The sequence below is a fragment of the Podarcis raffonei genome, chromosome 10, assembly GCF_027172205.1.
Source record: "Podarcis raffonei isolate rPodRaf1 chromosome 10, rPodRaf1.pri, whole genome shotgun sequence".
NCBI classification, from domain to species: Eukaryota; Metazoa; Chordata; class Lepidosauria; order Squamata; family Lacertidae; genus Podarcis; species Podarcis raffonei.
Genome location: NC_070611.1, coordinates 54,070,854 through 54,096,998, shown reverse-complemented (window position 1 = coordinate 54,096,998; position 26,145 = coordinate 54,070,854). Strand labels below are relative to the sequence as shown.

The 26,145-nt window shown below is 39.4% G+C and overlaps 1 protein-coding gene across 2 annotated transcripts in view; it reads left to right on the top strand.

Annotated features, from left to right (window-relative positions):
* TRIM24 (tripartite motif containing 24) overlaps positions 1-24,691 on the top strand; it is a 39,340-nt gene extending 14,649 nt beyond the window's left edge. Inside the window, exons 4-19 of one of the 2 annotated variants that reach the window (XM_053404586.1) lie at positions 33-165; positions 1,464-1,580; positions 3,782-3,896; positions 6,825-6,971; positions 8,627-8,744; positions 11,311-11,588; positions 12,054-12,218; positions 13,879-14,058; positions 15,388-15,523; positions 17,285-17,345; positions 17,756-17,924; positions 18,299-18,591; positions 20,221-20,356; positions 21,639-21,713; positions 23,135-23,284; positions 23,961-24,691. In XM_053404586.1, the coding sequence (XP_053260561.1) occupies positions 33-165; positions 1,464-1,580; positions 3,782-3,896; positions 6,825-6,971; positions 8,627-8,744; positions 11,311-11,588; positions 12,054-12,218; positions 13,879-14,058; positions 15,388-15,523; positions 17,285-17,345; positions 17,756-17,924; positions 18,299-18,591; positions 20,221-20,356; positions 21,639-21,713; positions 23,135-23,284; positions 23,961-24,170 (2,483 nt within the window). In that variant the 3' untranslated portion in view covers positions 24,171-24,691. Of the gene's footprint in view, positions 1-32; positions 166-1,463; positions 1,581-3,781; positions 3,897-6,824; positions 6,972-8,626; positions 8,745-11,310; positions 11,589-12,050; positions 12,219-13,878; positions 14,059-15,387; positions 15,524-17,284; positions 17,346-17,755; positions 17,925-18,298; positions 18,592-20,220; positions 20,357-21,638; positions 21,714-23,134; positions 23,285-23,960 lie in introns of both variants that reach the window. The other variant, XM_053404585.1, reaches the window with a different exon arrangement.
* The last annotated feature ends 1,454 nt before the right edge of the window (positions 24,692-26,145 follow it).

Sequence of the window (26,145 nt, the reverse complement as noted above, 5' to 3'; positions counted from 1 at the left end):
AGAAAAGTTGATTCCCCCATTTAATTTTGCAGAAGCTGTTGGTGTAACTAGTCAGCGACCTGTGTTCTGTCCTTATCACAAGAAGGAGCAGCTAAAGCTTTATTGTGAAACTTGTGACAAGCTGACATGTCGGGATTGCCAGTTGCTGGAACACAAAGAACACAGGTATTACAATTGCATGTAACCAAATTGAAGGTGAAACTTGAAGTTAGAGGCAGATTTCAATTTATTCCAAAAATATAAGTATCCTATAACCTCTGTGGTAATTCAGGTTGTAGTCTGAACCGTGAGACAGAAGAGAGGCAAGCAAATCAGCCAAACCTACCATTCCTCCTTGTTAACTTAACCATTGCTGCTAAGGTGGTAACTTTATTTTTCTCTGACCACCTCCACTAAACAGGCCATTAACCTTCTGGACTTTAAGTGGCCCAACTTTCTTTCTATACTGGATAGAGTAGTGTGGCCCTTGGGCATGGAATGAGTAAGAAGACCTTGCACCAATTTTCCCCCAAGCAGATGGGGGGCACACCTAATTTTTCAGTTTGGGTAGCTACACATAAGAGCAGTTTAAATTAAATGCACCCAGCTATACCTGTTCTAGACTGTTTCCCGAATGGTTCAGCTTTCTGGCTTCCTTCATTGCTCTCTCTAACACATTCCAGTGTTCCTGTTCTCTTAAAGCAGTCTAGGTCCTTTTCTTTCTTGCAGCTCTTCAACTCTCAGTCCTTCGAGTTTCTGACTCCATAACTAGCTGTTTTCTAGCTTGACTAATATACAATATTTCAATTGCCAGATTCCTAGCATGAAGCTTTGACCTTCCCATGTAAAATATCATCTTGACTCTCGGATGAACAACCTGAGCAAAATATGGCCTTGCTCTTTTAACCTTCCTGTAAACTTTTGATCTTCCTATGCATAAGAGCCTTTAACACCAAAACTCAACCATTCAACAACCTAGGTTTTACAACCAAAAGCCCAATACAAAATGGCTAAAAAGACATCCATATGTTGAATTTTTAAGGGGCACACTACCTGATAAAGAATAGCATTAAACCACTGCACTTTCTCGGAATAATCGGATCTTTTTCAGGTTCAACAAAAATTAAAAATATTTGACATAACTTGCTATGAGACTATTGTAGTTATATCAGTACAATTTTGGTTTTCCTCTTCTGCAGAAAAAGGGGCGGTAAATTTTGGCATGACTAGTCTAAATGTCAAAAGTGCTTAGAGGTTTTACAATATAATTTTGGACAATGTTTATGGCCACAGGTCATACAATTTTGGCAATCAAATGCTTTATTGATCATTATTTTATTGGCCTCCCATGACCTATGAAAATAAAATGATTTCATATGAAAAATTGTTGTCACATAATTTGTCTTAGCCTTTTAGCCTTTTAGTAAGGCAAGGTGGGGAATATTTTGCTATGTGCATGGTGTGTTATTTTTCTTTTACTGCAGGTACCAGTTTATAGAAGAAGCCTTTCAGAATCAAAAGGTTATAATTGACACATTAGTTACGAAGCTGATGGAGAAAAGCAAATATATAAAATATACGGGGGAGCAGATTCAAAATAGGTACTTGTTTTATAATAATAAAATATCATGTTTATACGACATATATTCTAGGCTAAATTTAATTTATATCTATTTCTCATGTTGTGGGTTTCAGGTGATATTTTCCCTTGAGAAGTATTTCTGTAATTGGTTTCCATGACCACTGCAATTGTACTATACAATATAACAGTTTAACGTGCACAAAACATTTATCAGAATCACTGTAAAGAGGCTTGATGAACTATATCTAATGTGACTGCATTTGCATTACTATTACTATGGATTATTGTTGTTGTTTTGTTCCTAAAAATATACTGCTTTACAAAAGAATAATAGAATTGTAGAGTTGGAAGGGACCACAAGGGTCACCTAGTCTAACCCCCTGCAATGCAGGAATCTCAACTACTGCTCTCTTCTTAAAAACTTCCAAGGAAGGAGAGTCCACCACCTCTCATGGGAGTCTTTCCCACTGTCAAACAGGTTTTACTGTCAGAAGGTTCTTCCTGATATTCAGTTGGAATCTCTTTTATTATAACTTTAATTCATTGGTTTGGGTCCTACCCTCCAGAGCAGGGGAAAACAAGCTTGCACTACCCTCTATTTGATGGCCAGCCCTTTAGGTATTTGAAGATGGCTATCAGATCTTCTCTCAATCTCCTCTTTATTCAGCTAAACATACCCAATTCCCTCAACCATTCCTCATAAATCTTGGTTTCCAGACACTTTATCATCTTGGTTGCCCTCTCTGCACACATCCCAACTTGTCAATATCCTTCATAAATTGTGGTGCCCAGAAGTGGACACAGTACTCCAGGTGTGGTCCAACCAAGGCAGGACACTGAACTTCTGTTGATGCAGCCTAGAATATAACATTGCTTTTTTGTGCTGCCACATCACTGTTGACTCATGTTAAGCTTGTCATCTGCTAAGACCCCTATATCCTTTTCACATGTACTACTGGCAATCCAGGAGTCCTCCATCTTATATTTGTGCAGCTGGTATTGCTGCCTAAGTGTAAAACTTAACATCTGTCCCTATTGAAAATCATTTTGTTAGTTTGGGCCCAGTTCTCCAATCTGTTAAGGTCACCTTGAAATCCCTATTCTGTCTTCAGCGGCATTGGCTACCCCTCCCAGTTTGGTGTCATCTGCAAATTTGATGAGCATTGCCTCAGTACCTTCATCCAAGGCACTTATAAAGGATACAAATGAGAACTCTCTGCCCTGAGGCAAGCTGTCAAAAAATGGGAGTATGACAGAGTGGGAGATGGAACAGGAAAAGCAAATAATGGTGTAGTCAAAATTATTTTGATAAAAACACACATTACAATATTATATTGCTTATAATTAATCATTAAAAAACAAACATTAGTCATTCAAAAAATTAAATTATGTGGGAAGGGAAGGAGATTGATTTTGAGGTGTTCACTTACATAGAGGAATAGTGGCATGTATGTTTTGAGAGAAAATCCCTGACAGAGAAGAATAAAAAGGACAGGGAAAAGAACAGTGCCTTTATATTCTTTACCTTTCTGGTAGATAGTGATGTGGGTTATCCAGAAAATTTTGAATGGAAAAACTGCAGAAAATGTTCCTTTGCAAATTAGCGTAATTTAAATAAGAACATTTTCTGATGGCCTAAAGAGGACTTCTTTTACTGGTTTTTAGTAAACAAGGCTAAAAACTTGGAAACTATCAAGCTTGCCTAACATTGCACTTGCAGTTCACAGCTGTTCATTTCTACTAATAAAAATATGAAACAGAACATTTTCTGCAGAAAAATAAAGCACTGGAAAATTTCATTGAAAATTGTCCACTACACATCACTGCTGGTAACACAATATGTGAAAGAAGCATTTTTTTTGTATTTCTCTTTTATCCATAAGGCTGAGGGTCTTAATGTTCACTTTGCTTCCAATTTACCATTAAAGTTCAAACATTCAAGATTCAGAGAATCATAGAATTGTTATAGTAAGAAGGGACAATTCAAAGGTTTTCCCAAAGGCTCATGAAGTTGATTGGACATAATCCAGCAAATGCTAGTCGCAACAAAAATCCAGTTGAAATAAGTGGATCTTGAGTTCATGGCTGTTTCATTCCATTTATTTCCTAGGGCTTAGTTAGGACCAAGTTTACTAGTATCCAAAGATTTCAGAATAAGTTATTTTGCACATTTCCCATGTTGAGCATATTAAAGAGCATTTCTGTTTTCCACCTTTTTAGGATTCATGAAGTGAATCGGAATCAAAAGCTGGTGGAACAGGACATTAAAGTTGCTATTTTCACATTGATGGTAGAAATAAACAAAAAGGGGAAAGCTCTACTCCATCAGCTTGAGGTAAATTATTCTTTACTGAGGGGCAAGATTAAGACCCCACTCTGACATACTGCACATTTTTTAATCACTTTGCAGTAATATGTACTGCTAAATAGATCTGAATGTATTTATCATGCTTTATTAAATGCATTTGTTATACTTTATTAAATTCTTTAGAGAAGAACAATTTGAAAGATTTCAAAATTTTCTTTTTCTGCATAGGAGGGATTCCATATTGATAGACAATCCTGTAATTTTTAAAAACTCCATTGTATGTCTTTGAATACTACCCATGCAAACACAATCAGATATTGAGTATTCCCTTTCACACTAGGGATGTGATTACTTTGAATAATTTATATTTATATTGAAAACAAATTGTTGCAGTGTGGAGTACTCCTGCTTATTTGTTTTTTACAGAAATATGTGTAGAGTGTATTTAAGCCTTTAGCCTTTCCACATTATAAAATACATCGGAAATCACCAAACAAATATTCATAAAAAGTAGGAAAAACGGCAACTTTAAAGCATAACAGAGACATTTCATTAAGTTAGCATAACACATCTTAAAACAGCTCAGCAATTTCAAAACCAACAGCAGTTAAAACAGAACAAATGAATCCAGTTTTAAAGACTTGTACAGAAAAAATCCATGCACAATTATGGAGAGAAATGCATAAAGCTTTGGGCAGTGGGCAGTGGTCACCACCAAAAAGCCCTCTCATTCTTACCAACCCAATTGACCTCAGCAACGAGCCTGTGAGCAGGGCCTCTGAAGTACTCTTTATGTACATACAGCACGTCATGTGAGTAAGGTTGGTCATGATCTTGACCTAGTTACTCCATTTCCATCTCTGCCCCCTGTCACCTGCATTCTGTGGCCATTGAGCATGTTAGTTGCTTCTGACTGTTTTGGGATTTTCTCCCCTTGTATTCTTTGTGTATCTGGGGGTTCATTTTGGCTGCATGAGGTTCAAATAACATATTTGCTATTTGTATATTTGACATTTGGCATTGGAATGCTGGGCCATTGTAACTACACTTTGGGCTAACATCTTCCCTCGGCTGCCCACATCACTGCAGGTAAAATGCAGTGAGAGAAGCAGGATATCTTCTCTTTGTTTGAACAAGATGTAATACCAAACAAAATGCATAACTACTTTCTTTCCCCATGGAGGGATACTCATTTTCAAGGCCCACTACTGATCATTTCCCAGGAATAAATCAAAGGATCAAAACAGCATTTGAAGAGGCTCATTGTATTCCATTATCAGCAGAGATTATCTTGAGCTGTGTTAGGCTTTAGATTTATCTATTTTGCAGCAACATGCTTCAATTTATATACATGTATTAGCAATAGGCTTATGCAAGCATAAAGAAACATATATAAAATGGCCATAAGAGCTTCTTTAGGGTTGTTTTCAGTATTAGACCTCTGTATTATACACTTGAAGCTACTAACATGAGTTTGACCAATCTGCAGTGGAAGACAGGAGTGCCTGGCGTGCTCTGTCCATGGGTTCACGAAGAGTCAGACATGACTAAACAACAACAAATTATACACTCTAGTTCAGGAAGCCTAACATAAGGCAGGTAAATGTCTGGTTACTGAAACAGAGGTACAAAGATACCAAATGAAAGTACCGTATTTTTCTGTGCATAAGATGCCCCAATGTATAAGACACCCCTACTTTTCAGACCCCAAATTTAGAAAATGGGCATATGCTCTATCTCTGTATAAGATGCCCCCAGATTTTTAACCATACAGTGGTACCTTGGGTTAAGAACTTAATTTGTTCTTGAGGTCCATTCTAAACCTGAAACTGTTCTTAACCTGAGGTACCACTTTAGCTAATGGAGCCTCCCGTTGCTGCTGCCGCCGTGCCGCCCCCATGTGATTTCTGTTCTCATCCTGAAGCAAAGTTCTTAACCCGAGGTACTATTTCTGGGTTAGCAGAGTCTGTAACCTGAAGCGTCTGTAACCCGAGGTACCACTGTATTTTAAAGTAAAACAGCCTAGTCTTGTACCTGGAAAAGTATGGTACATTCTGTGGTTAAAAACAGGTGCAAAGAATGATTGAGAGAACAGTATGGTTAAACAGGTGTCTGTTTCCATGAGCTTGTGTTCAAGTAGTCACTGAAAACAGGATATAGCATTTAGAACCTTGAGCACTATTTAGAAAACAAACACTTTATTGTCATTTTAAGGATGGAAATGTTATTTAACTTAAATAGGCTTCTCATATAAATTTATAGTCATACAGTAAGAGGTTATAAAAAGCAGAACTTGGTCTTTGTTTACCACCATTTCTTGGACAATCAAGGTAGACACTGTTGCTATGATCTGGGCAGGTATGGTCCTTCATCGATAAAGATCATTGCTTTTCTGCTTTGTTTCTAAGTTCGTGAGTTTTACATTTTTGCAGTGGAAGGATGTGAATGTTTACTTGTCTATTTTCTTCTGTTAAATAAAAGAACTCTGTTGGGCATTATCTGCCTGTGTGTTAATCAAGTGTGATCTAGTATTGCCTAGATTCCGGGAGCCTACATATTGGGACAGATAGCTAGGAACTTGGGGTCTGTGCCTCTCTGTCAGCCCCTGGATTTTTCACAACCTTCTTAGCACTTACAACTTCTCTTTCAGAGTGCGCTCATCATTAAAATGATCACTTCTAGCACATCACTCTTCTATCATAGCACTTTGAGTCAAAGGGTTGCTAACAAAGGCTAGAAATCAAAGGGTTTGAATAGTAATAAGATGTAAAAGACAAGGCTTATTTGTGTTTGATCACTTGAAGAGATGGAGATAATAAACACACACAACTAGAGTAATGTGTTAGTGGCAGTTAACACTTTTTATGAACACAGCTGTTCCTGTATCTTCTCTGAAAAATTCAACTGTTTGATTTGGCAAAAGAACCGATGAGTGTCTGGGTTTGTCCCTTGCAGTGTCTAGCTAAAGAACACCGAATGAAGCTTGTACAGCAACAACAGGAAGTGGCAGGTCTTTCTAAGCAACTGGAACACGTCATGGACTTTTCTAAATGGGCTGTCGCCAGTGGTAGCAGCACCGCATTACTGTACAGCAAACGCCTAGTAAGTGTTGGAAGTTGGGGTGCAACTTGCTTGCAGAGAAGAGTTTGCATGGGACTAAAATAGAGTAAGAGAGCTTCAGTTTCCTTCACTGTCTCTGTCCCTTTGATCTCGATGCTGACCTATCCTTTGATCTTGTCTGATATTTTCAGGTTGCCTTCTCTCCAATTTACGCCTCTCCAAGACACAGAGGTGCAAGCACGGCCACCTTTGTTTTCTCCAACTTAGAATAGATTTTCTAATTCTAAATTAAACTATCCATGTTATGTATTTCTTATAATAAATGATTTGTTATTTTTCCTCAGCAAGTGTCTCCACATGTGTGATTGCAGCAGGCAAACTTAGTATCTAACCAGATTCACAAGCTAGCCCCCACACTCTGTGCATACATTTCAAGAGTAAGAATAGAGAGCTACTGGACTTTTGTCTAGGAAAGCCATAGTCATGGCAAGTTGATTACAAAGACAATGCGCTCTTAGCAGGATATGGGAAAGCAAGAGTCTGCTGAACAGTTATTTATAAACGTGCTACTGTTGTTCCTATTTCTACTATGAAAGCATGCTAAAAACTAGAAAGAGTGCTTAAAAATAAACTGGGCAAGCAGGGATTAAAAATGTAATGCATCAGTTTAATAGTCATATTTTTAGATGCATGTATTAATGAGCTGGGATTGACCAGGTGAGCATGCACCTGATGGTGATGGCTACCATGGGTTTACCACTGCAAGGGATGAAGCAGTCCACTCAGCAGCAGTGTGGGGAGAGGGGAAGTCACAGCAGCATCTTTGTGGTGGCAGTGCTAAAGCTGTGTGTACACCTGTTTAGCTGCCCGCAACCCAAAGCTCCCTTGATCTTGCTGCCTTCTTGCCCTTGTCTTGGCAAGTGTAGCACCTTTACATGAGAAAAAACCCTTTGTCTCAAATAAATCCACAAGTGAAAGCATTGAACCTTTGATGCAGGTCAGCAGTTTCACATTGCCCCTTTGAAGTCCCCCTTTGAAGTTGCTTTGTTCCAGCAAAGCCACATAAAGGGCAGTTGTTCAATCCAGAAAGAAACAAGAAACTGATTATTATATATTTTTTTAAAAAACCACAATAACCAGGTTTTTAAAAAAGTGTAGCACCATTATCCCTGGGAGGGCACAGCTGCCACTTCACCTCCATCATGCACCACTGCTGAATCTAAGTTAAATAAATTCAGTCAAAGTATCTCCTCTCTCAGTTGTTACATCAACTTATAGCCAAAGCTTCCTGTATTAGACATTTTTGTCTTTCATTTTTATTATTAGCTGTTTATTATTACAATACTATATTATGTATTTATTTCTGTTTATTATTAGCTAGTGTAAGTTGTATCTTATCTATCATGCTAGTGCACAGTTTTGAAAGAGTTCCTGTTGCATTGCCAGGAGTGATGCTGTGTATTCTAATTTAAATAATAGTATTTTTTTTAAACCAATGCTATTTGTGTCATGGGAATTCATGAAATATAATATTATTGTTAATAAAACTTTGCTAGGAGAATGTGAGAAACATGCTATATATTTTTTATCAATTTTAGGGGGGTATCATGGGGAAAAACAGCCTTTATGCGGAACACTCCCCAGATAACAGCAGAAAAAGTTGAACTTTTTCATACGTCATTCCTGATTTATTCTAGATTACATATCGATTAAGATACCTCCTTAGAGCAAGGTGTGATGCCTTACCAGTGTCTAACACCACCACCGTGTTTCACTGTGATCCCAGCTTCTGGGCCCAAAATATCTTCAATTTAGGTATGGTACATTTCCATGTACATCTTTGTTAGTCTCTTTGTTAGAAACTGTTGATGTTACTAAACATGTTTACTCTCTGAAAGAACTGTTGGCATTGATTTCTTTTAAGCGGTGTCTTAGGAATGGTTAGAGAACGCATTCACCCTCCAAACTTGATACCCTTCTTAGAATATATCTTTTTCTGTTATTTTATACTTCTTCCCTCCACTTTGGGATTATGAACAAGAAAGCCTCCACTCATGATGAATTTCTACATAGAGATATCATTTATTGACAGGACATTTTGTGTTCTTTGTGTATGCTCCGAATACACACATCTGTCTTGTTGCCTGTGCAGGCGGTAGGAATCCCCAATTAGGTTTGTACTGCATGCATAAGCACATTGAAAAAATGTGCTGTCACACGACACATGTATGTATCAAGTACATTACATTTCAAAGATGGGGATAGGGATGCTCAAGGAATCAGATGGGGTGTGTATTTCCAAAGCAAACTCACCTGATCTGCATACCCCTGACTGGAATATGGTTCTTTTTAGAATCCACACACACAAAAGAGTCTATGGCATAGTCCAAGGGCAGACTCTCGGCGTTTGTTTTTAATAGGTAGTAGCTGCCTGGAGTGACTAGAAAGTATGTTTCCTGTTGTGCACATTGAAAATTGGGGCACAAATGCTCTTAAGAACAATGGGGGCATTATGTTCTGTCCCACCCAAGGACTTTGTACAGAAAAAGAATGTGCTTGCATGGATCTTAAGCGATTTTTGCTCTGTTCAGGGTGGAAGTCCTAGACAAGACTTCAGTGTAGTAAACCTTCAGTTTGTTGGTTAAGCAGCACACTAGTTCCTCCTTTTACAGATGTCACGTTAAGGAGGAGCAGGGTTAATCTCTCTGCATCAGTATACAAAAATAATAGGATCTAGGAATGTGCCTCAGACATGCAGATTTAGTTAACACATTTCTTCTACTTAATAAGACCAGTTCAGCATTACAGAAAATAAAGTGAGGTTAGTCAATAACATGTAAAAACATAGTATAATGAGGTAACTCAGAAACAAAGCATTACAGAAACCAGACCAATCAAATAGTTGAGGAACCTTTCTTCATTACCTGGGTGCAAGCTATGAGTCTCAGAAAGAGAGGTCTGAAGAGAATCTCAAAGGAGGGAATGTTTATACTAAATGACCCCGTGAAGAACAAAAATTTGATACTTTTATAAAACTGACACCGTTTGGGATGGGGGAAACTATTCTAAGTTATATCAAAATTTCAGTTCCATAAGGTATTTAGGCTATATATGTGAAAGGAATAGGATAAATTCCAGATTCAAATTCCATATCTTTAACTCAAACAAGATTCTTTTAGACATGGAAAAATATGTGGTGTGCATCTCAGCATACTAAAAGTTATCAATTAGAGATTCTACTGCAACTTGCTATATCTGTGAAAACAATATTCCTGGCTAATTGGGTCCAATTAGTAATTTGTTGTTTTGTGACACATGCAATAGAGGTTTGTCAGTTCAAAGTTTTATGGATTTACAGTAGGGAACTGCTTAAAGTTTCATTATTTTATGGCAGGGCAAAAGTTACATTGTTTTAAGATAAGAAAAGGAAACCATAGGATTGATATGTGAGCACAGCTTGTCTCACCAGTTATGATGCTCTGTAAAATGTTCAGGACATCACAAAGATACAAAGAATGCCTGCATTCTCAGTGTAACAAGCTGAATTGTACTTCATTAGGTTGAAGGACATTACTTATCTTGAGTATCAGCTATGAGGTCCAATCCATTGAGCAATGTCATCCAAGGCAGGATGTGCAGAAGTGGAATTACTTGCCACAGATCAGTAGGCCAATTATCTTTTTTTCTATACAAAGTCCCTAGGATGGACAGCAAATCATCATCCTCTACCACTTTCAGGGGCATTAATGCCAACTTTTTCAACTTGCACAGCAAGTTTCTAGCACTTCCAGGCAACTATTACATGTAAAGAGAGAGAAAATGTTTAAACTTGGCCCTATGGTAACCTTGTAAATATTTTTAATGTCTTTTTAAATGTAATTCATTCTGATTTTTTGAAAGAAAAAGATCTACACATTAAATGCTAAAGTGGGAAGGAGCAGGCTTTGTTGTGATCAAATAAGAAAAGGACACAGACTGAATTTAGGCTGATCCTTTAATCCCTACATGGAAGTGACATCCTGTAGGAAATTTGCCATGATGAAGTGGCCATCAGTGTCTTGGAATGAGTTATAGAATTGTTGAGTTGGAAGGGACCCTGAGGGTTATGTAGTCCAACCCCCTTCATTGCTAGGTTAAGAGGATAACCGATAAGTACATACTTATCAGCTCGTAAATATCTGACCATTATCTGACTACGTTTGTGTTGGTCTAGGCAGCTAAATAAAAGTGTATGTGCACAACTTAGCTCCAGAGTTAACAGAAGGGTTTTTAGTTTAAATATTTGGCAATGACACATGCCAGAAAGGTTAATGTGGCAGAGGACATTGCCTAATGGTAGACAGTAAATCCTTAACTTGTACATATAATTATTTTTATCCAGGTTCTCTGGTAATTGAAGATAATGAGACCCCACCACACATGCCTAAAAGCCCTGTGATGGAACCAAACATACAGCCACAAAGTGGCTTACCTTCAAATCAACTATCCAAGTTCCCAACACAGATCAGTTTAGCTCAACTGCGACTTCAGCACATGCAGCAGCAGGTCCTCGCTCAGAGGCAGCAGGCTCAACGGAGGGCAGGTCCTGTGGGGCTCCCAAATCCTAGAATTGCAGGGCCCATGTACCAGACTCCACCACCACCACCACCACCTCCTCAGGTAAATTAGGGCAAGTCCAGAGTAGAAGACCCTTAGCCATTTGTATTTTGTTCAAAAGGAAAACTGAAGTCAGCAGGGCAACCTCTAAAGACAGTTAATATGAACTTTATGCATTTCACAGAATTATAGTAACACCGTATTGTATGACCACCAGTGTATGTTTTATCTGTCCAAGAGTTCAGTCCCCTCTGTAGATTTCCTAGATGCTTACAGACATCTTAAGGAGATCTCTTGTCATATTGCTGTGTAGCTTTCCCTGTTCAAGCAGATTGTGAAACTGTTAGTTATCTGGCTACATAGCTTTATGTTGAGGGTGAATCCCACAGTACTCTAAACTGTTACTACTCATTTTTTGTGAAAATCTGAGAATGCATTTCTCTTAACTTACAGAAAATTAAGAACATTGTTTTATCTTCCCAGCAGCCAACTTAGACAACTAAGAACATTGTTTTATCTTTCCAGCAGCCACCTCCACGTTTGGTTAACTTTCAGAATCACAGCCTCAAACCCAATGGCTCTGTTCCCCCAGCTCAGCCAATGAGGTTTCCTCAAAATCAGAATATACCACAGTCAGCTGTACGGCCCAATCCACTGCAGATGGCATTTTTGGCACAGCAAGCTATTAAACAGGTAAAGCGTTTTTATTGTTGAACACCCTGCCTCCAAAAGACTTAACTGGAGCACAATAACTTAAAAGGAGCAATGAAGCGGTTATGACAGAACCCTAGAAAGGATATATTGACCACATGGAGTCCTGCTGTAACAAGTATTCTAAGTATTTTGCAGACAAAATTGTTAATATCCACTCTGATCTTGACACCACTGTTGAAGAAGTTCCTGTGAAGGCATCTGAAGCACCTTTTAGTCTAGTTACTTGGAATGATTTTCAGTTGTTGCAGCCTCATAAAATGATAGAATTGTAGAGTTGGAAGGGACCATGGTGTAGACAAGGTTTTCGTCCCTTTCACTTCTTGGGTAATTATGTTTAGCCCAAAGGGTATTGACAAGATCAGTCCAGAAGGTGATAAATGCATCTTTGAATGAGCGAATTATGTGAACTGCCTTCAAGCAGGAGACAGTGTTGTGACCACTCTTTAAGAAACCTTGTATTGCGATCTAGAGCGTGTGCGTGTCTTGCTTTGGGCAATCAGGACCTATTAGGGATACTGCTGGATTACTGCCTGCCTCACTCCCTACTCCACAGTCTCCCTGCCTGAGCTAGGAAGTTGAAGAAACACACTCACACGCTAGGTTGTTGGTGTTGGGGGACATGCTGAGGCCACTCATTCTGAGGTGGCTTGGAACTTTGTGGCCTCCATGACAACTGTGGGGCTGTCCCAACATGTCATCAGACCAACACTTGTGGCTGACCACAATCTGACTCTGGTCTTCTCAACCGGGCAGGAAGAGGGTGATCTTAAGGTGGATAATATTAATGCCAGTTCCTTGTAATGGTCAAATCATTTCCTGCTGAGATTTAGACTTTTAGCAGCTTCTCCCCTCCACAAAGATGGGGGACCTATTAGAATAGCTTGCCTTTGGAGGCTGGTGGAACCAATTGGCTTCCAAAAGACTGGGAGATTTTGCTATTGATATGACTGGCACTCCTCTTGAAGCCATGGCTGATCTGTGCAATATGCAGGTTTTAGAAGTAAGTAAATAAGAGCTACTTTGCTGTCCATAACAATCTCTGAGCGAAAAACACTTCCAACTGTGTCTAATGTATCTGTTTTAACTACAGAGCAGAGCAGGGAGAGATTCGGGCTCCTAAAAAAAAAAGAGGTGTTATTGGAAAGGAGACACACTTTTAATAATGCTATTTAACTTTTCATGTAAAAGTAAAAACTGTAGAGAATACACATTGCAATGACATGTCTCCCAACTTGCAATTGAATGGCAGCACCCACTGTCATGGGACTATTGACCACTACTGTAACTCTGTGCTAAGCACAGTTCTACAACTTCAGTCTGTCAACAAGATATTTGTATCTGTTCTCCTTTTCAAAGGTTAACATAGTTGGAGAGAAGTTGGTGCCTGAGTGTAAACCGCAGTTAACTAAAACCTGAGTGTTCACTGTAACTTGGCAACCAACAATTTCATTCAACTGAAAGCAGCTTGGAACATTTTTTTCTATTAACACCAAATTTTGCAAAATCACCTCACACCACCAAGGTACTACAAATAGTACAGCAAAGTGATATAAAGCAGATTAACCCAGTGCACTGCAGTTTTATTATTGGTGTATGCGATAAACTATTATTTTCTTAATACAGTTGTTGTTCTTTGTAGTGGCAAATCAACAGTGGGCATGCTTCTGCTACTCCCTCAAATGCCAGCAGTACAACATCCACTCCCTCCAGTCCTACCATTAATAGTGCTGCTGGATATGATGGGAAAACACCTGTTCCACCTATGATCGATCTGTCCTCAACAATGGGTGGCTCCTATACACTGCCTTCTCTTCCTGATGTAAGATGGATATTGTGCTATGTTTTGTATCTCGACTTCTTGAAAGCTTTATTACTTTCATGTGTTGCATTGGCAGATGGGGAATGTGACAGCTTACACAGAAAACAGTCTAGTCCACAAATCAATAGTATGTCATATTCCACCAGTTTATATAGCAGTAACTGGGGCTTATGTTAGTATGATTTTACCTGTTTGCCCTTATTTTCTTTTGGTGCTAAGAGCAGAGCTAAGAGCCTATATTTTATGTGGCTATAGTCTAGACCTTGTCATATGTACAAACACTCAAAAAAGAATTCTGTGGGAAATTCTAACATTAAGCCACTTTGTAGTTACTTCTTCATCTGATAGATATATTAAAGAAAAACCCTGATATGACTGTCTTTCCTAACTCCATAAAATTGGTTCTTGCCTAGAGTTATTCCCTTAGCAGAACATGCACCCCTCTGCCAAGTTATCCATGGGCTGTCCATACATGTTCCCTCCCAATAGAGCTATGGGGCTAGCCAGCTTGCCTGGATGATTTGTAGGCTGAGCACTTGTAAAGGTCTGGCGGTGGTTGTGAAATCAAACAGCTATATTCAGTGTTGAGCACTGTATGTAGCCTAGTTAAGAAGCCTATTTATAATATATATATGCAGGTCCTGATGGAGATGAATTGAGGATTAAATCTGTAAATTAAAATTTAAACCTTCTGTCCCACGTGTGTGGGAGAAATATGAGAGGAAATAGGCCATGAAGCTCTTTTTTAGCAGTTAAAAAACACTTGGAGGAGGCATTAATTAGTACTGAAGGATGAACTACTAATGAACTACTCAGAAAAGACATTTTGAGATGCAAAGAGGACAGAGCTCTTAACAGGTTAAAGTATTGGTGGGGAACTTGTGGTCCCTAGTCGAATTTCTTGCAGCAGATTTCCCCAAGGGAATGCATCTCTCAACAGTAAAATAGGATTTCTTTCCCCAGCTTAAAGCAAATGGTGGGAGCAAGCATCCTTTGAGCCTAATTCCCCCCAACCCACTCCTCCCAATGGCCATTCAACAGAGGCAAGATTTGCACCTACACAGCCCTTTGTGTCTTCTCATATTTTGAAGATTTTTTCCCCTTAAAAAAATTAAACCAATACTTTTCTGCATTCCTAGCTTCCCCAGGTATGCAAACACCCTTGCCGGTCAGCAGAGGGCCACCCCCTTTACTCTTGGAGGGAATTTTAGTTGGATTATATGTATGCTGCATTTGTTTGTTTTACCTGTTGCAGTCTTGAAATGAGTGAGTAATGAAAAGTGGTGGCATTTAGCATCTCTGGCCTAACTATCTCTTAATTGTTTTAAGATTGACTGTGCAGGAAGCATTTCACTGGAAAGCATTGGGAGGAGAGAGGGAATTGTTGAGCAGAGCCAACCCAAACCTCCTTCACGCAAAACTGTCCAGTCCCCAAATTCATCAGTGCCATCTCCAGGCCTTTCAGGTACGGCTATTATTTATTAATAAACTCCTAATATTCTGATAAAATGGATTACTGTTGGTGGATTATTCTCTTGCCCCAAAATTGATTAATCACCCCCTCTGGATAGATTTGTATTTCCCCTAAAGGAGCAGGTATGTAGGCTGGCAGTGCCCTTGATCCAGTGCTATCACTGAAGGCCCAGGTACAGTGGTGCCCCGCAAGACGAATGCCTCGCAAGACGGAAAACTTGCAAGAAGAAAGAGTTTTCCGTTTTTCGAGGTGCTTCGCCAGACGAATTTCCCTATGGGCTTGCTTCGCAAGAAGAAAGCCCATAGGGAAATCTCCGGGGACCTCTTTTAAATGCTGGCGGTGGGGATGAAAGCCTTTCGCCCCCCCCCCCGGCCTTCAGAAGAGGTCCAGGAAGGTCGGCGGGGGCCGAAAGGCTTTGCTCCCCACTGCCAGGATATTAAAAGCGGTCCGGGATAGCAGGGAAGCGCGCTGCGCTTTCCTGCTATCCCGGACCGCTTTTAAAATGCTGGCCGTCGGGAGCAAAGACTTTCGCCCACCGCCGGCCTTCAGAAGAGGTCCTGGACCTCTTCTGAAGGCCGGCGGGGGGCAAAAGTCTTTGCTCCCCCCCGTCTGCCTTCCCGGGATAGCGGAGAAGCGCAGCGCGTTTCTCCGCTATCCCGGATGGCTTTTGAAGGCAGGCGGGGGGGGGAGCAAAGACTTTTGCCCACCGCCTGCCTTCAGAAGACTTCCGCTGTCCCGGGGGCTTTTAAAATGCTGGGGGTCGGCAGCGAAGGCTTCGCTGCCGCCCGCCAGCATTTTAAGATCGCCCCGGGACAGCGGAGAAGTCTCCGCTGTCCCGGGGGCTTTTAAAATGCTGGCAGTCGGCAGCAAAGCCCTCCTGTCCCCGGAGCTTGCGGGGCGGGAGGTGGGGAGAAGGGCTTTTCTTCCCACCGCCAGCCTTCAGAACAGCCTTCTGAAGGCTGGCGGTGGGAAGAAAAGCCCTTGTCCCCCGTCCCCCCCAGCCTTCAGAAGAGGTCGGGGGACAGACTGTCCCCGGACCTGGTCTGAAGGCGGTTTCCATAGGAACGCATTGATTGATTTTCAATGCATTCCTATGGGAAACCGTGCTTCGCAAGACAAAAAACTCGCAAGAAGAAAAAACTCGCGGAACGAATTAATTTCGTCTTGCGAGGTACCACTGTAGCTTCAGTCGCTATGGCTGGCTCACCAGTTAGTCTTTCCTAGATTAAGAGAGCCTGACAAGAGTCATTCACACTTGGATAACTATTGGTGTTTAGAGTTAACACTCTTAGAAGCTGAGCAGAACACTGGATCCCTGTTGAAAGAGCACATTTCAGCCGGGATGTAATCACACTGACTCCTTGAATTGAGGAAAATATGAAAGCTACATTTCTTGCAAGAAGTACGTGCTTGATAGGAAAGATCCTAGTTCTAATTAACTAAAGTGGAGATGCAATGAATCACGCTTGGTCTTTCATCCCACAAGCCATGAATGTGGCCTTGAGATAAAATATTTCTCATCCCTATTCAGGGGTGTCCCCATGCACCTTCTTATCCCCATGCACAGGGGGCCCTCGGCACATATTTTTGCTGTTCATAATTTATTTCCCTTGATTTCTTCTGCAGTATTGGGGCAGTGGAGTGGAAATCAAAATAATGCTTAACTACATCTTAAGATCATGTGATCAACTTAAACGAAGTTTTTAATTCTATATAAAATAAGTTTTTTGACAAGATTTTTTAAAAATTCAGGTGCGGTTGTCCATCCTCCAATTCGTTCACCCAGTGCCTCTAGTGTTGGAAGTCGAGGCAGGTAAGCAAAAATAATAGGTTCTGAAAAAACTGTCAGTGTGAATTATCCAATTAAGATGTTTTTATCTGGCAAAACAGAAATCTAAGAAACTGAAGATGGGTGCTGGTTATCATATTTGTTTCTTGCATCTTGCAGATGAATGTTAGTTCCATCCCTTTTTTTAAGTTGAACTTGATGGAGAAGAATATTTTTGCTTTTTTTAATGTAACTATCCACTTAAAGCACTTGATTTTTTGTGTTGTCATGGCTGAAACACAAACTTTGAATGATCAAATGTGGAAAAAATACCACAGACTGGTTCATACAATGATGATGTACCCTCTTCAAATTATCTAGAACATGTCACAATAGTCTTGTTTTAGTCTTGCTTGATCTTTTATCCTCTTCCCCACTACTTCTTGCTTTTACAGCTCTGGCTCTTCTAGCAGACCATCAGGTGCAGATTCAACCCAGCGAGTCCCCGTGGTCATGTTGGAGCCTATCAGAATAAAACAAGAGTCTGGTGTGCCAAGTGAACACTATGATTTCCCTGTTGTAATAGTGAAGCAAGAAACAGATGAAGAATCCCGGAAGCAAAATGTAATCAAAGTTATAAAAATAGTCTCTAAATTTAGGAGGGTAATTATTAAGTTGGCTGAGTTGTTACTGTTCTACTCAGGATTTATATTATGCTAGAATACAAAGGAAAACTTCTACGTTCTTCATGCTGATCTGGGAAATCATAGAGCACTCATGCTGTCTACTCTTTCGCACTCAAGAACTAAATGTTCAGGGGTTTTTAAAAATGCTAGAAGCTCTTTCTAAAGCCATAAATTTATCCAGTTATAGTAGTTGATGCAATTAGCTAGACCCTTACTGCAGAAGAGGCATGACTGTGTGCATTTTTATACACACATGTATATAACAATTTTACATTCTTTTCAGGCTGCATACTTTTTTCTTTTTCCCTACAGACTAGGTTTCCAGGAAATTTACTTACCTCAATGTTGTTGAATAACAATCGCAATCGCTCATCTGAAGCAACCGTCTTGAGAACAGAAGCACCAGACAGTACAGGTGACCAACCATCCAATGGCAAGGCAGCATGGATAGGGACACCTCATGTTGGAGAAAGCAGGAAAGATGATGACCCCAATGAGGACTGGTGTGCAGTGTGTCAGAACGGAGGAGAGCTTTTGTGTTGTGATAAATGTCCTAAAGTGTTCCACCTTTCTTGTCATGTTCCCACACTCAGGAATTTTCCAAGGTAAAATCAGCTAGACCATGAAATATTACCTCAGACCTTCATTCTTTTTTATATATACAGTCATTTTCTAATTTTAAAGCTAAACAGGAGCCATCAGTAGTTCATATTGTGGATGTGTGAAACGACATACCCATTACAGTTGTGGTGCCACAGTTTTGGATTGTGATTCCTAAAAAAGTGCTCCATTGTATTCTTGTTCGTATTTATTTAGTCTGAGGAGTGCTGTTGGTGTTCTAATACTGCATTTGTTCTTTGTTATTGTTTGTCATGTTTGAAATATTTTTTATGGTATGTTATACAACTTCACCTATTTTAATAGAAACATTATTTTGAAAATGTAAACATGAGATATATCTAGCTTATCTATCTATTAAATTTGTATACCACCCTTCATCCGAAGATCTCAGAGCGACTTCTGGGCCCAAATAGCCTCTCCTACAATTGCATATGCAAACACACAGAATTTGCAGTTGAAATGAAATGCACATCTTCTTCTGATATAGTACCATTGCAAGATGATTTTACCTAGTTAAGAAGCAGAAAGGAGCACTCCTTCCTGTTTTCTAAGCTGTTAAGATCCTTCAAAGGAGAAAGATGTGTTTTTCTATGGTAAATAGAGGCAAAATTATGTTTTTCAGGAGCGCTGATGTAGGAGAAAAGTTCTCTGAATATATGCATGTACGTGTGTCTGCTTCTCTGTGCATACATATATGTGTTACCACCTGTGGCATGCTAACTCAGATCAAAATAAGTTAGTCATCCAGTTACAGAGTATAATGTATCCAAATAAGAAAGGCTGAGGGAGACATTTTGCACACTGAGAAAATGCTTTTGGAGAGAAATTTCTGTTTTCTCCAGTGGTTGTGATCTGCCCAATGCTTCTAATTGTAGGGGTCTCTTCCGTTTTGCTGTTAATCAAGAACAGCACAATATTAAGGGCAGTGCTTAACCTTCCCCATTTACTTCCCTGTTTTTAAACCACAATATGCCTGTGATTTGTAATGCATAATAGACTTTCTATTGCTTCCTTTGACAATGGCAGCAGTTTTGGTACTTACTGGCAGCTAACATTTCATCCACGCTTTTTCTAAGGTACTGATGAGAAGACAGTTTTAGCAAGGGCCACTTTGTTGAAGCCAGTGGGGAATGGCAAGCCACATTCCCTCGATCTTCATAGACGCCCCCCAGCAAGTTCCTCCCACCAATGTAGCACTTTGCTTTTGGTGAGAAGGGAGAACAATAGATTGAAGAGAATGTTGCATAGCCGTGGCCTGCATGCTTATAATTCTGAGAAGAAGGAAGCAAGTCTAACTGAGAGGAGAGAAATAGGAGGCACCGTGAAGACAATAATTTTAATATATCAAGCCTCACACATCCTTCTAAGTCCCTTAAGTGTTCATATGTACCCTTAGATTTTCTTTCTGATAATGAGATGACAAATGGTGCTTGGGTGAAGAAATTCAAAAATTGCAGAAGGCAAGGTCTATCTTTTTTAAAAAAAATATCTTTTATCAGTTGACTTCATCTCAGCCTCAGTATTTTCTAAAACTCATTATAGATAGCAGGTAAGAGTTTGCTTAGAAACATTCAGATCATGGATTGATGCCTGTTTGTCTTCTCTTTGTTTAGTGGAGAATGGATTTGTACATTCTGCCGCGATTTGTTCAAGCCAGAAATGGAATATGATTGTGATGGCCCAAGTCATGTGACTGAAGAAAAAAGAAAACTGGAAGGCAATATGGGATTGCCACCTATGGATCAGAGGGTGAGAGCATAGTCATTGAAGTGCATTGTGAATACACCTTGAAAAATGGCATGGTAGTAATAAAATTATTATACCCCTGTAATTTCTTAGTAAGTAGTGAGAACTTGAGAATATGTCCTAAATACATCTTACACCTGGGTTCTGCTGTAGTCATGGCCTTTTCGATACGTTTCGATAAGTTTGTAGTATCTCACTGAACACATATTAACATTTCACTCTTGCAAACACGAATGTGTGAACAAATGAGACCCATGATGCTTCTTTTTGAGTTTAAACCTCACTTGAAATCAGAGCAGTTTGATCCTCAAGCAGGTTTTTACTCCTGAGTTTCCTTTACTTTGAAAGTGGTTTGAAGATCAAGTAAATGTGTGTCAGGTGTGGAGTATTTGAGTTGCCATGCCCACATTTTCTTTGTAATTTTAGGAAATTTACTAATTAATTAGCAGAACTATTCTTTGAGGTATATGTAGTAGCATGAACAAATAGCCTCACTAAGCATGAACAGATGAGCCTGCATGTATTCAGAGGAAAAATCACAGCCCTCCTGTCCTGTTCCTGCTATACTATGCAGTGCTAAGAGATGGTTTGACTTAATGTACCAACCCAAAGCTCATATCTTACCTCCCCTAGGGACAAATCATGAGCTGTAGCCAAGTTTGTTCTTGGCTTTCCACTTGTGGTTTCTCTGTGGAAGACAAACCATGATCCTGTTTTTCAGACATAATGCTAAGTCAAACCATGGATTCAGTCTGGATAACACAGCAGCAACAGGACCAGGGGAAGAGTGAAGCCGCCACAGTTTTTCCTCTTGAGTTCCTGCAAACTGTGTCTGCAGTCCATTTTGTCAATACAGTGGTGCCTCAGGTTAAGTACTTTAATTCGTTCCGGAGGTCCATACTTAACCTGAAACTGTTCTTAACCTGAAGCACCACTTTAGCTAATGGGGCCTCCTGCTGCTGCCGCACCGCCAGAGCCCGATTTCTGTTCTCATCCTGAAGCAAAGTTCTTAACCTGAAGCACTATTTCTGGGTTAGCAGAGTCTGTAACCTGAAGTGTATGTAACCTGAGGTACCACTGTACATCTTGAAAATTATGTACTGGTGGCAAAAAAGGCCACTGAAGGAAAAGTTGACTAGGAGGGTGGGAGTGGATCTCACAATGTCTGAATTTCAACACTGTCTTCTGTAGCCTCAGAAAAATGCAGTTTCTACTGTGTTGCTGTTCTAACTCTTCAAGGTGGTACTCTGTGTAACTGAAATCATTTATCTTTTCTATTGTGCAGAAGTGTGAAAGATTATTACTGTACCTTTACTGCCACGAAATGAGCCTTGCTTTTCAAGATCCAGTTCCTCCCACGGTATGATGGTCATTTTATTTGCCACTAACATTCTGTGAGGATTGTGTTGGCATTCATTACTAATCAGATATTATGTTCATGCTTCAATGCAGTGTATAATTTCAACAGAGAGAGATAAAATGCTGATGTAAAAGCAGCATGTCATTTGAGTCTCATATTTGAGTACAGTTGTTAACTGGCAATTTTTATTGAAGTACATTTATTAATGCCGTAGTTCAGTTTCTGATCTTCTTGCGGCTTTTTATTAGTTACTGCATGTCATTGAAGTAAATGCTACAAAGAGCCATCCATTATGTGTTTTACTATGCAGTGTGTTTAGAGATACATAACTTTGCATAAGCAGTGTAATAAAAGGGAAAAGAGAGCACCCCTTTCCAAAAATGTAGGGTGGAACCTTTTCTAGACTTTATTTTTCTGCAGAAAAATTTCCATTTCAAAAGTTAATTAGTAACAATGAATGAATGCCATCTGTAAATACTGTGGGTTGTATCTAATGCTAATCATGAGCGTAATTGCATTTACACATCATAACTTTCACCCTCCTCCCGAAAAAAGTTTCCCAAAACTATGCTCCAGAAGGTCTCCCAATCCTCCGCATCTGATTTTGAGGGTATGCCAGGAGCTTGAGGGGAATAGGAGAGGGAGACAAAATTCTGTTGCATGCACAGATGTGTGTGTGCAGCTCCAGCATTTGTAACAGCCCAGTAGTAGGCGGGCTTGGCAGTTTCAGAATGTTTAGGTTGGTTTACACAATAAAAACGAAACACTCCATAGACACCTTCCACTTGCTTTGAAGTTCCTATTCAATATGAACTAGAGCAGGTTGTCCTTTGTAAATAGGAGCCACTATCTGTCATTGGCTCAGTTGCAACAGTTGCTGTCATTGGCTCAGTTGCAACAGCAAATTGATCAAAAGATAAACCACCTTGTTCTGAGGCAGGTATTAGGAGTGTGCTAGAGCAATACATAGCATTGTACATCCTGTCCTGGGCCTAAAATAGAGATAATAAAAGATTGAGACCCAGCTCTCTGACATTTCTCCTGGTATAGGGGATGTGTTTGTGTTTTGCTGTGATTTTACAGAGATAGCCTGCAATGTGCTGCTAAATTTCAGTTTCTGTGGAAACTTATTTCCAGTTAGCTTATCTAGATTTTCATTATGACACTGTCTTAAATAACAATTTGAATCTAAGAAGTTGTGTATGTTAGATGAAAATTATGCCTTTTAGAGACATTGCAATAACTGCTGTTTACAGTATATATATTCCTTCCAATTATTTTCAATAAGATAAAGATTGCTCTCTCCATTCATAGCAGGAGTCGTTTGCTTAAGATCTGCACAGTAGATGTTCACTTTCCCAGATAATGCCACAAGAGGTATGCGAATGTATTACTGAGAAGATTCATCTATTCCTTTCTAGGTGCCTGACTACTACAAAATAATTAAGAAGCCAATGGACTTGTCAACCATCAAAAATAGATTGCAACTGCATCATCCACTGTACACAAAACCAGAAGATGTTGTAGCTGATTTCAGACTGATCTTTCAAAACTGTGCTGAATTTAATGAGGTCAGAAAAGACTGTAGTGTGTGTGTGTGTGTGTGTGTGTGTGTGTGTGTGTGTGTGTGTTTCTAAGAAGGTACCATTGTTACCAGAGTCAAACTGTGGATGCTATAATAGTTTGCAGAGTCACATAGCTGGTAATTTATATGCAGAATATAATTATAGGTCCCTTTCTTTAGCAGTGTCTGGCCTGCATTGGAGTTGAGATATGATATTAGGTGACAGTTGAATCATATAAATTTCCTTACACATTGAACAGTACAGAATATTTGCATGGGGGAGAGAAATGAGGACTACTCAGCAGAAGTAATATTGTACTCTGAGATAAGGTTGTTAGATCTCTCTTCTACTGCTGTAAGTCACTGTGTGTGAACAAACTCTCTCTTAGCCAAGAAGTGATAGAAAGTACCAAAGCGCTAACTAAGGTGCTAACATATTGTTGCATACTAGTTTTATACTACAAATACTACTGTCAACTGTATCACAGTCACATCGTATTTTGATTTGTTAAAGTGTTGATTGAGTCCTTGAATTTTAGTTTGAGTAAGATGAATTTTATTCAACTAAAATTATTAGTAATGTTCGTGTGTTCAAGTTGATTTACTTTGGTGTTTGACTTACCCATTTTTTTTATATGGGACTGCAGATATAAAACCTATGATATGTTGAATTTCCCCAACAGCCTGATTCAGAAGTGGCTGATGCTGGCATGAAACTGGAAGCTTATTTTGAGGAACTGCTGAAGAACCTTTTTCCAGAAAGAAAATTCCCTGCCCAGCCTTATTGCCGTGCTGATAGAGATAGTCCCAACTCAACAGATGACTCTGATGACGACTTTGTACAGCCACGGAAAAAACGTCTCAAATGGGAAGAACGCCACTTTGTAAAATGAACTGGATATAGGCACTGCTAAATATTTTTTCCCCATAAATATTTATCAACATTCATTTTTGGGAGGGCATTTTATGAGCACGTTGACATCTACAAATATGGACATTCACTGGGAGTCCTACCTTGGTACAAATTTGCCAAGAAGTGAGGCATGTAGGAGACATTAGAAAAATTCTATAAAATTTACCCTTGGTTTTTAGAATTCATTCTGCCACCACTCTAAAGTGACAACTGTTCAAATCTTTTATTTAGAAAGGATTTGTAAAAATTAAACTAAAGTTAGAAACAAATTTAATGTGTAGATTTCAGGAAAATGTGATCTTACCAGAAATTAATTTACCAGCGACATGTGGCTGGCCATAATTTCAGTTCTTTGTACTGTACACAACTGTTAGCCACTGAGAAAAGCACATGCTCAGATATTGGCCTAGGATACAATGGAATTGTCGTTGCCTGCAGAGAGCTACTTGTGCTCTGAAATGTAAGGAGTGGGGAGATGAATTAAAGTACTTTGAAAATGGACTTTTGAGTGTCTTGCTGTGCTCATATGGAGAGAGATTTTATACAATTGGTTGTAATTTCCTGCTGGCCAACATTGCATGTATTTCTAAACATTAATCTAGCAATGGAAGTATTAAGGTTGACTTTCATCTTTATAGTTTATCCTATTTTACACCTACCGAGAGAGCTAGAAGGAAACCTCCCTCTGCTGCTTTTATTAGAATGTGTGGTCTGCTGCCATAAGCTGGTTTGGAATTTTTCATTAGAAACACACTGATTTACTCATTAACGTATACTGTGTGATGCTTTCCTGAATGATTACAAAGAGGAAGATCATGTTTTTAAATTTATCCTCACTTCAAATTTTGAGTGTACCATCAACATTGAAATGGGAACTTTTCATGTGAACTAATAAGTGTAAACTGCACTTGCACAATATGAAATTACTTTTAAATGCCATGAGGAAATTCCATGGAATAATTTTTATTCTAGACAAAACTTGCCCCGATTCCTGATAACAGGGATGACAGCATCTGGTTTAGCTTCCACCACAATTCCCTTCATTCATCCTTTTAACTTAATTTGGCCTAAATAAGTGAATGACCACTATTCACTTCAGAGGTCAGGGGAGTAAACTCACCATTTGACACTACTGGAGGTGCCAAGCTCTCATGAGAGGGAACCTGTGGAGGAATTCAGTGTGTGGCAGTGTAGTAAAATTCTTCCCTCCACATCAGTTCCCCAGCTGCTAAAGAAGGATAAAATTACAGATAATTTAAATGAATTATTTGCATTTGTCTTCACAGGGCAGATCTCAGTGCCTGAACTAATCTTTGCAGGAGGCGAGTCTGAGCAACAGAAGGTTGCTGGTGATACTAAATTGTTCATTGTTGTTAAAACAAAATATATTATGAAGAGCTCTTAAAAGGATCTCTCCAAGCTGAGTGAACAGGCGGTAAAATGGCAAATGCAGTTGTTCAATGTAAACAAGTGCAAAGTGATGCATGTTGGGGCAAAAATTTCTTAATTTCACATATATGTTCATGGGGTCTGAACTGGTGGCAATTAGCCAGAAACAAGACCTTGGGGTTGCAGTAGACAGTTCAATGGAGTTTTGTCCCACTATGAGGCAGCTGTGAAAAAAGTAAAATGCCATGAGAGGATCACTAGGAGAGGAATTGAAAACTGTTGATATAATGCCATTCTACAAATCTCTTACGTGGCTACATTTGGAATGCTGTGTACAATTCTGGTTGCCTCACCTCACAAAGGCTGTACTGTAGAGTTGGAAAAGGTTCAGAAAAGGGCAATCAAAATGATCAAAGGAATGGAAAAATTCCCCGATGTAGTACGTTGGATATTTTAGTTTAAAGAAAAGGCAAGTAAGAGGTGACACAATAGAAATTTATAAAATCATGCATGGCATAGAGAAACAGGAGAAGTTTTTCTCCCTCTCTCAAAACACCAGGACTCAT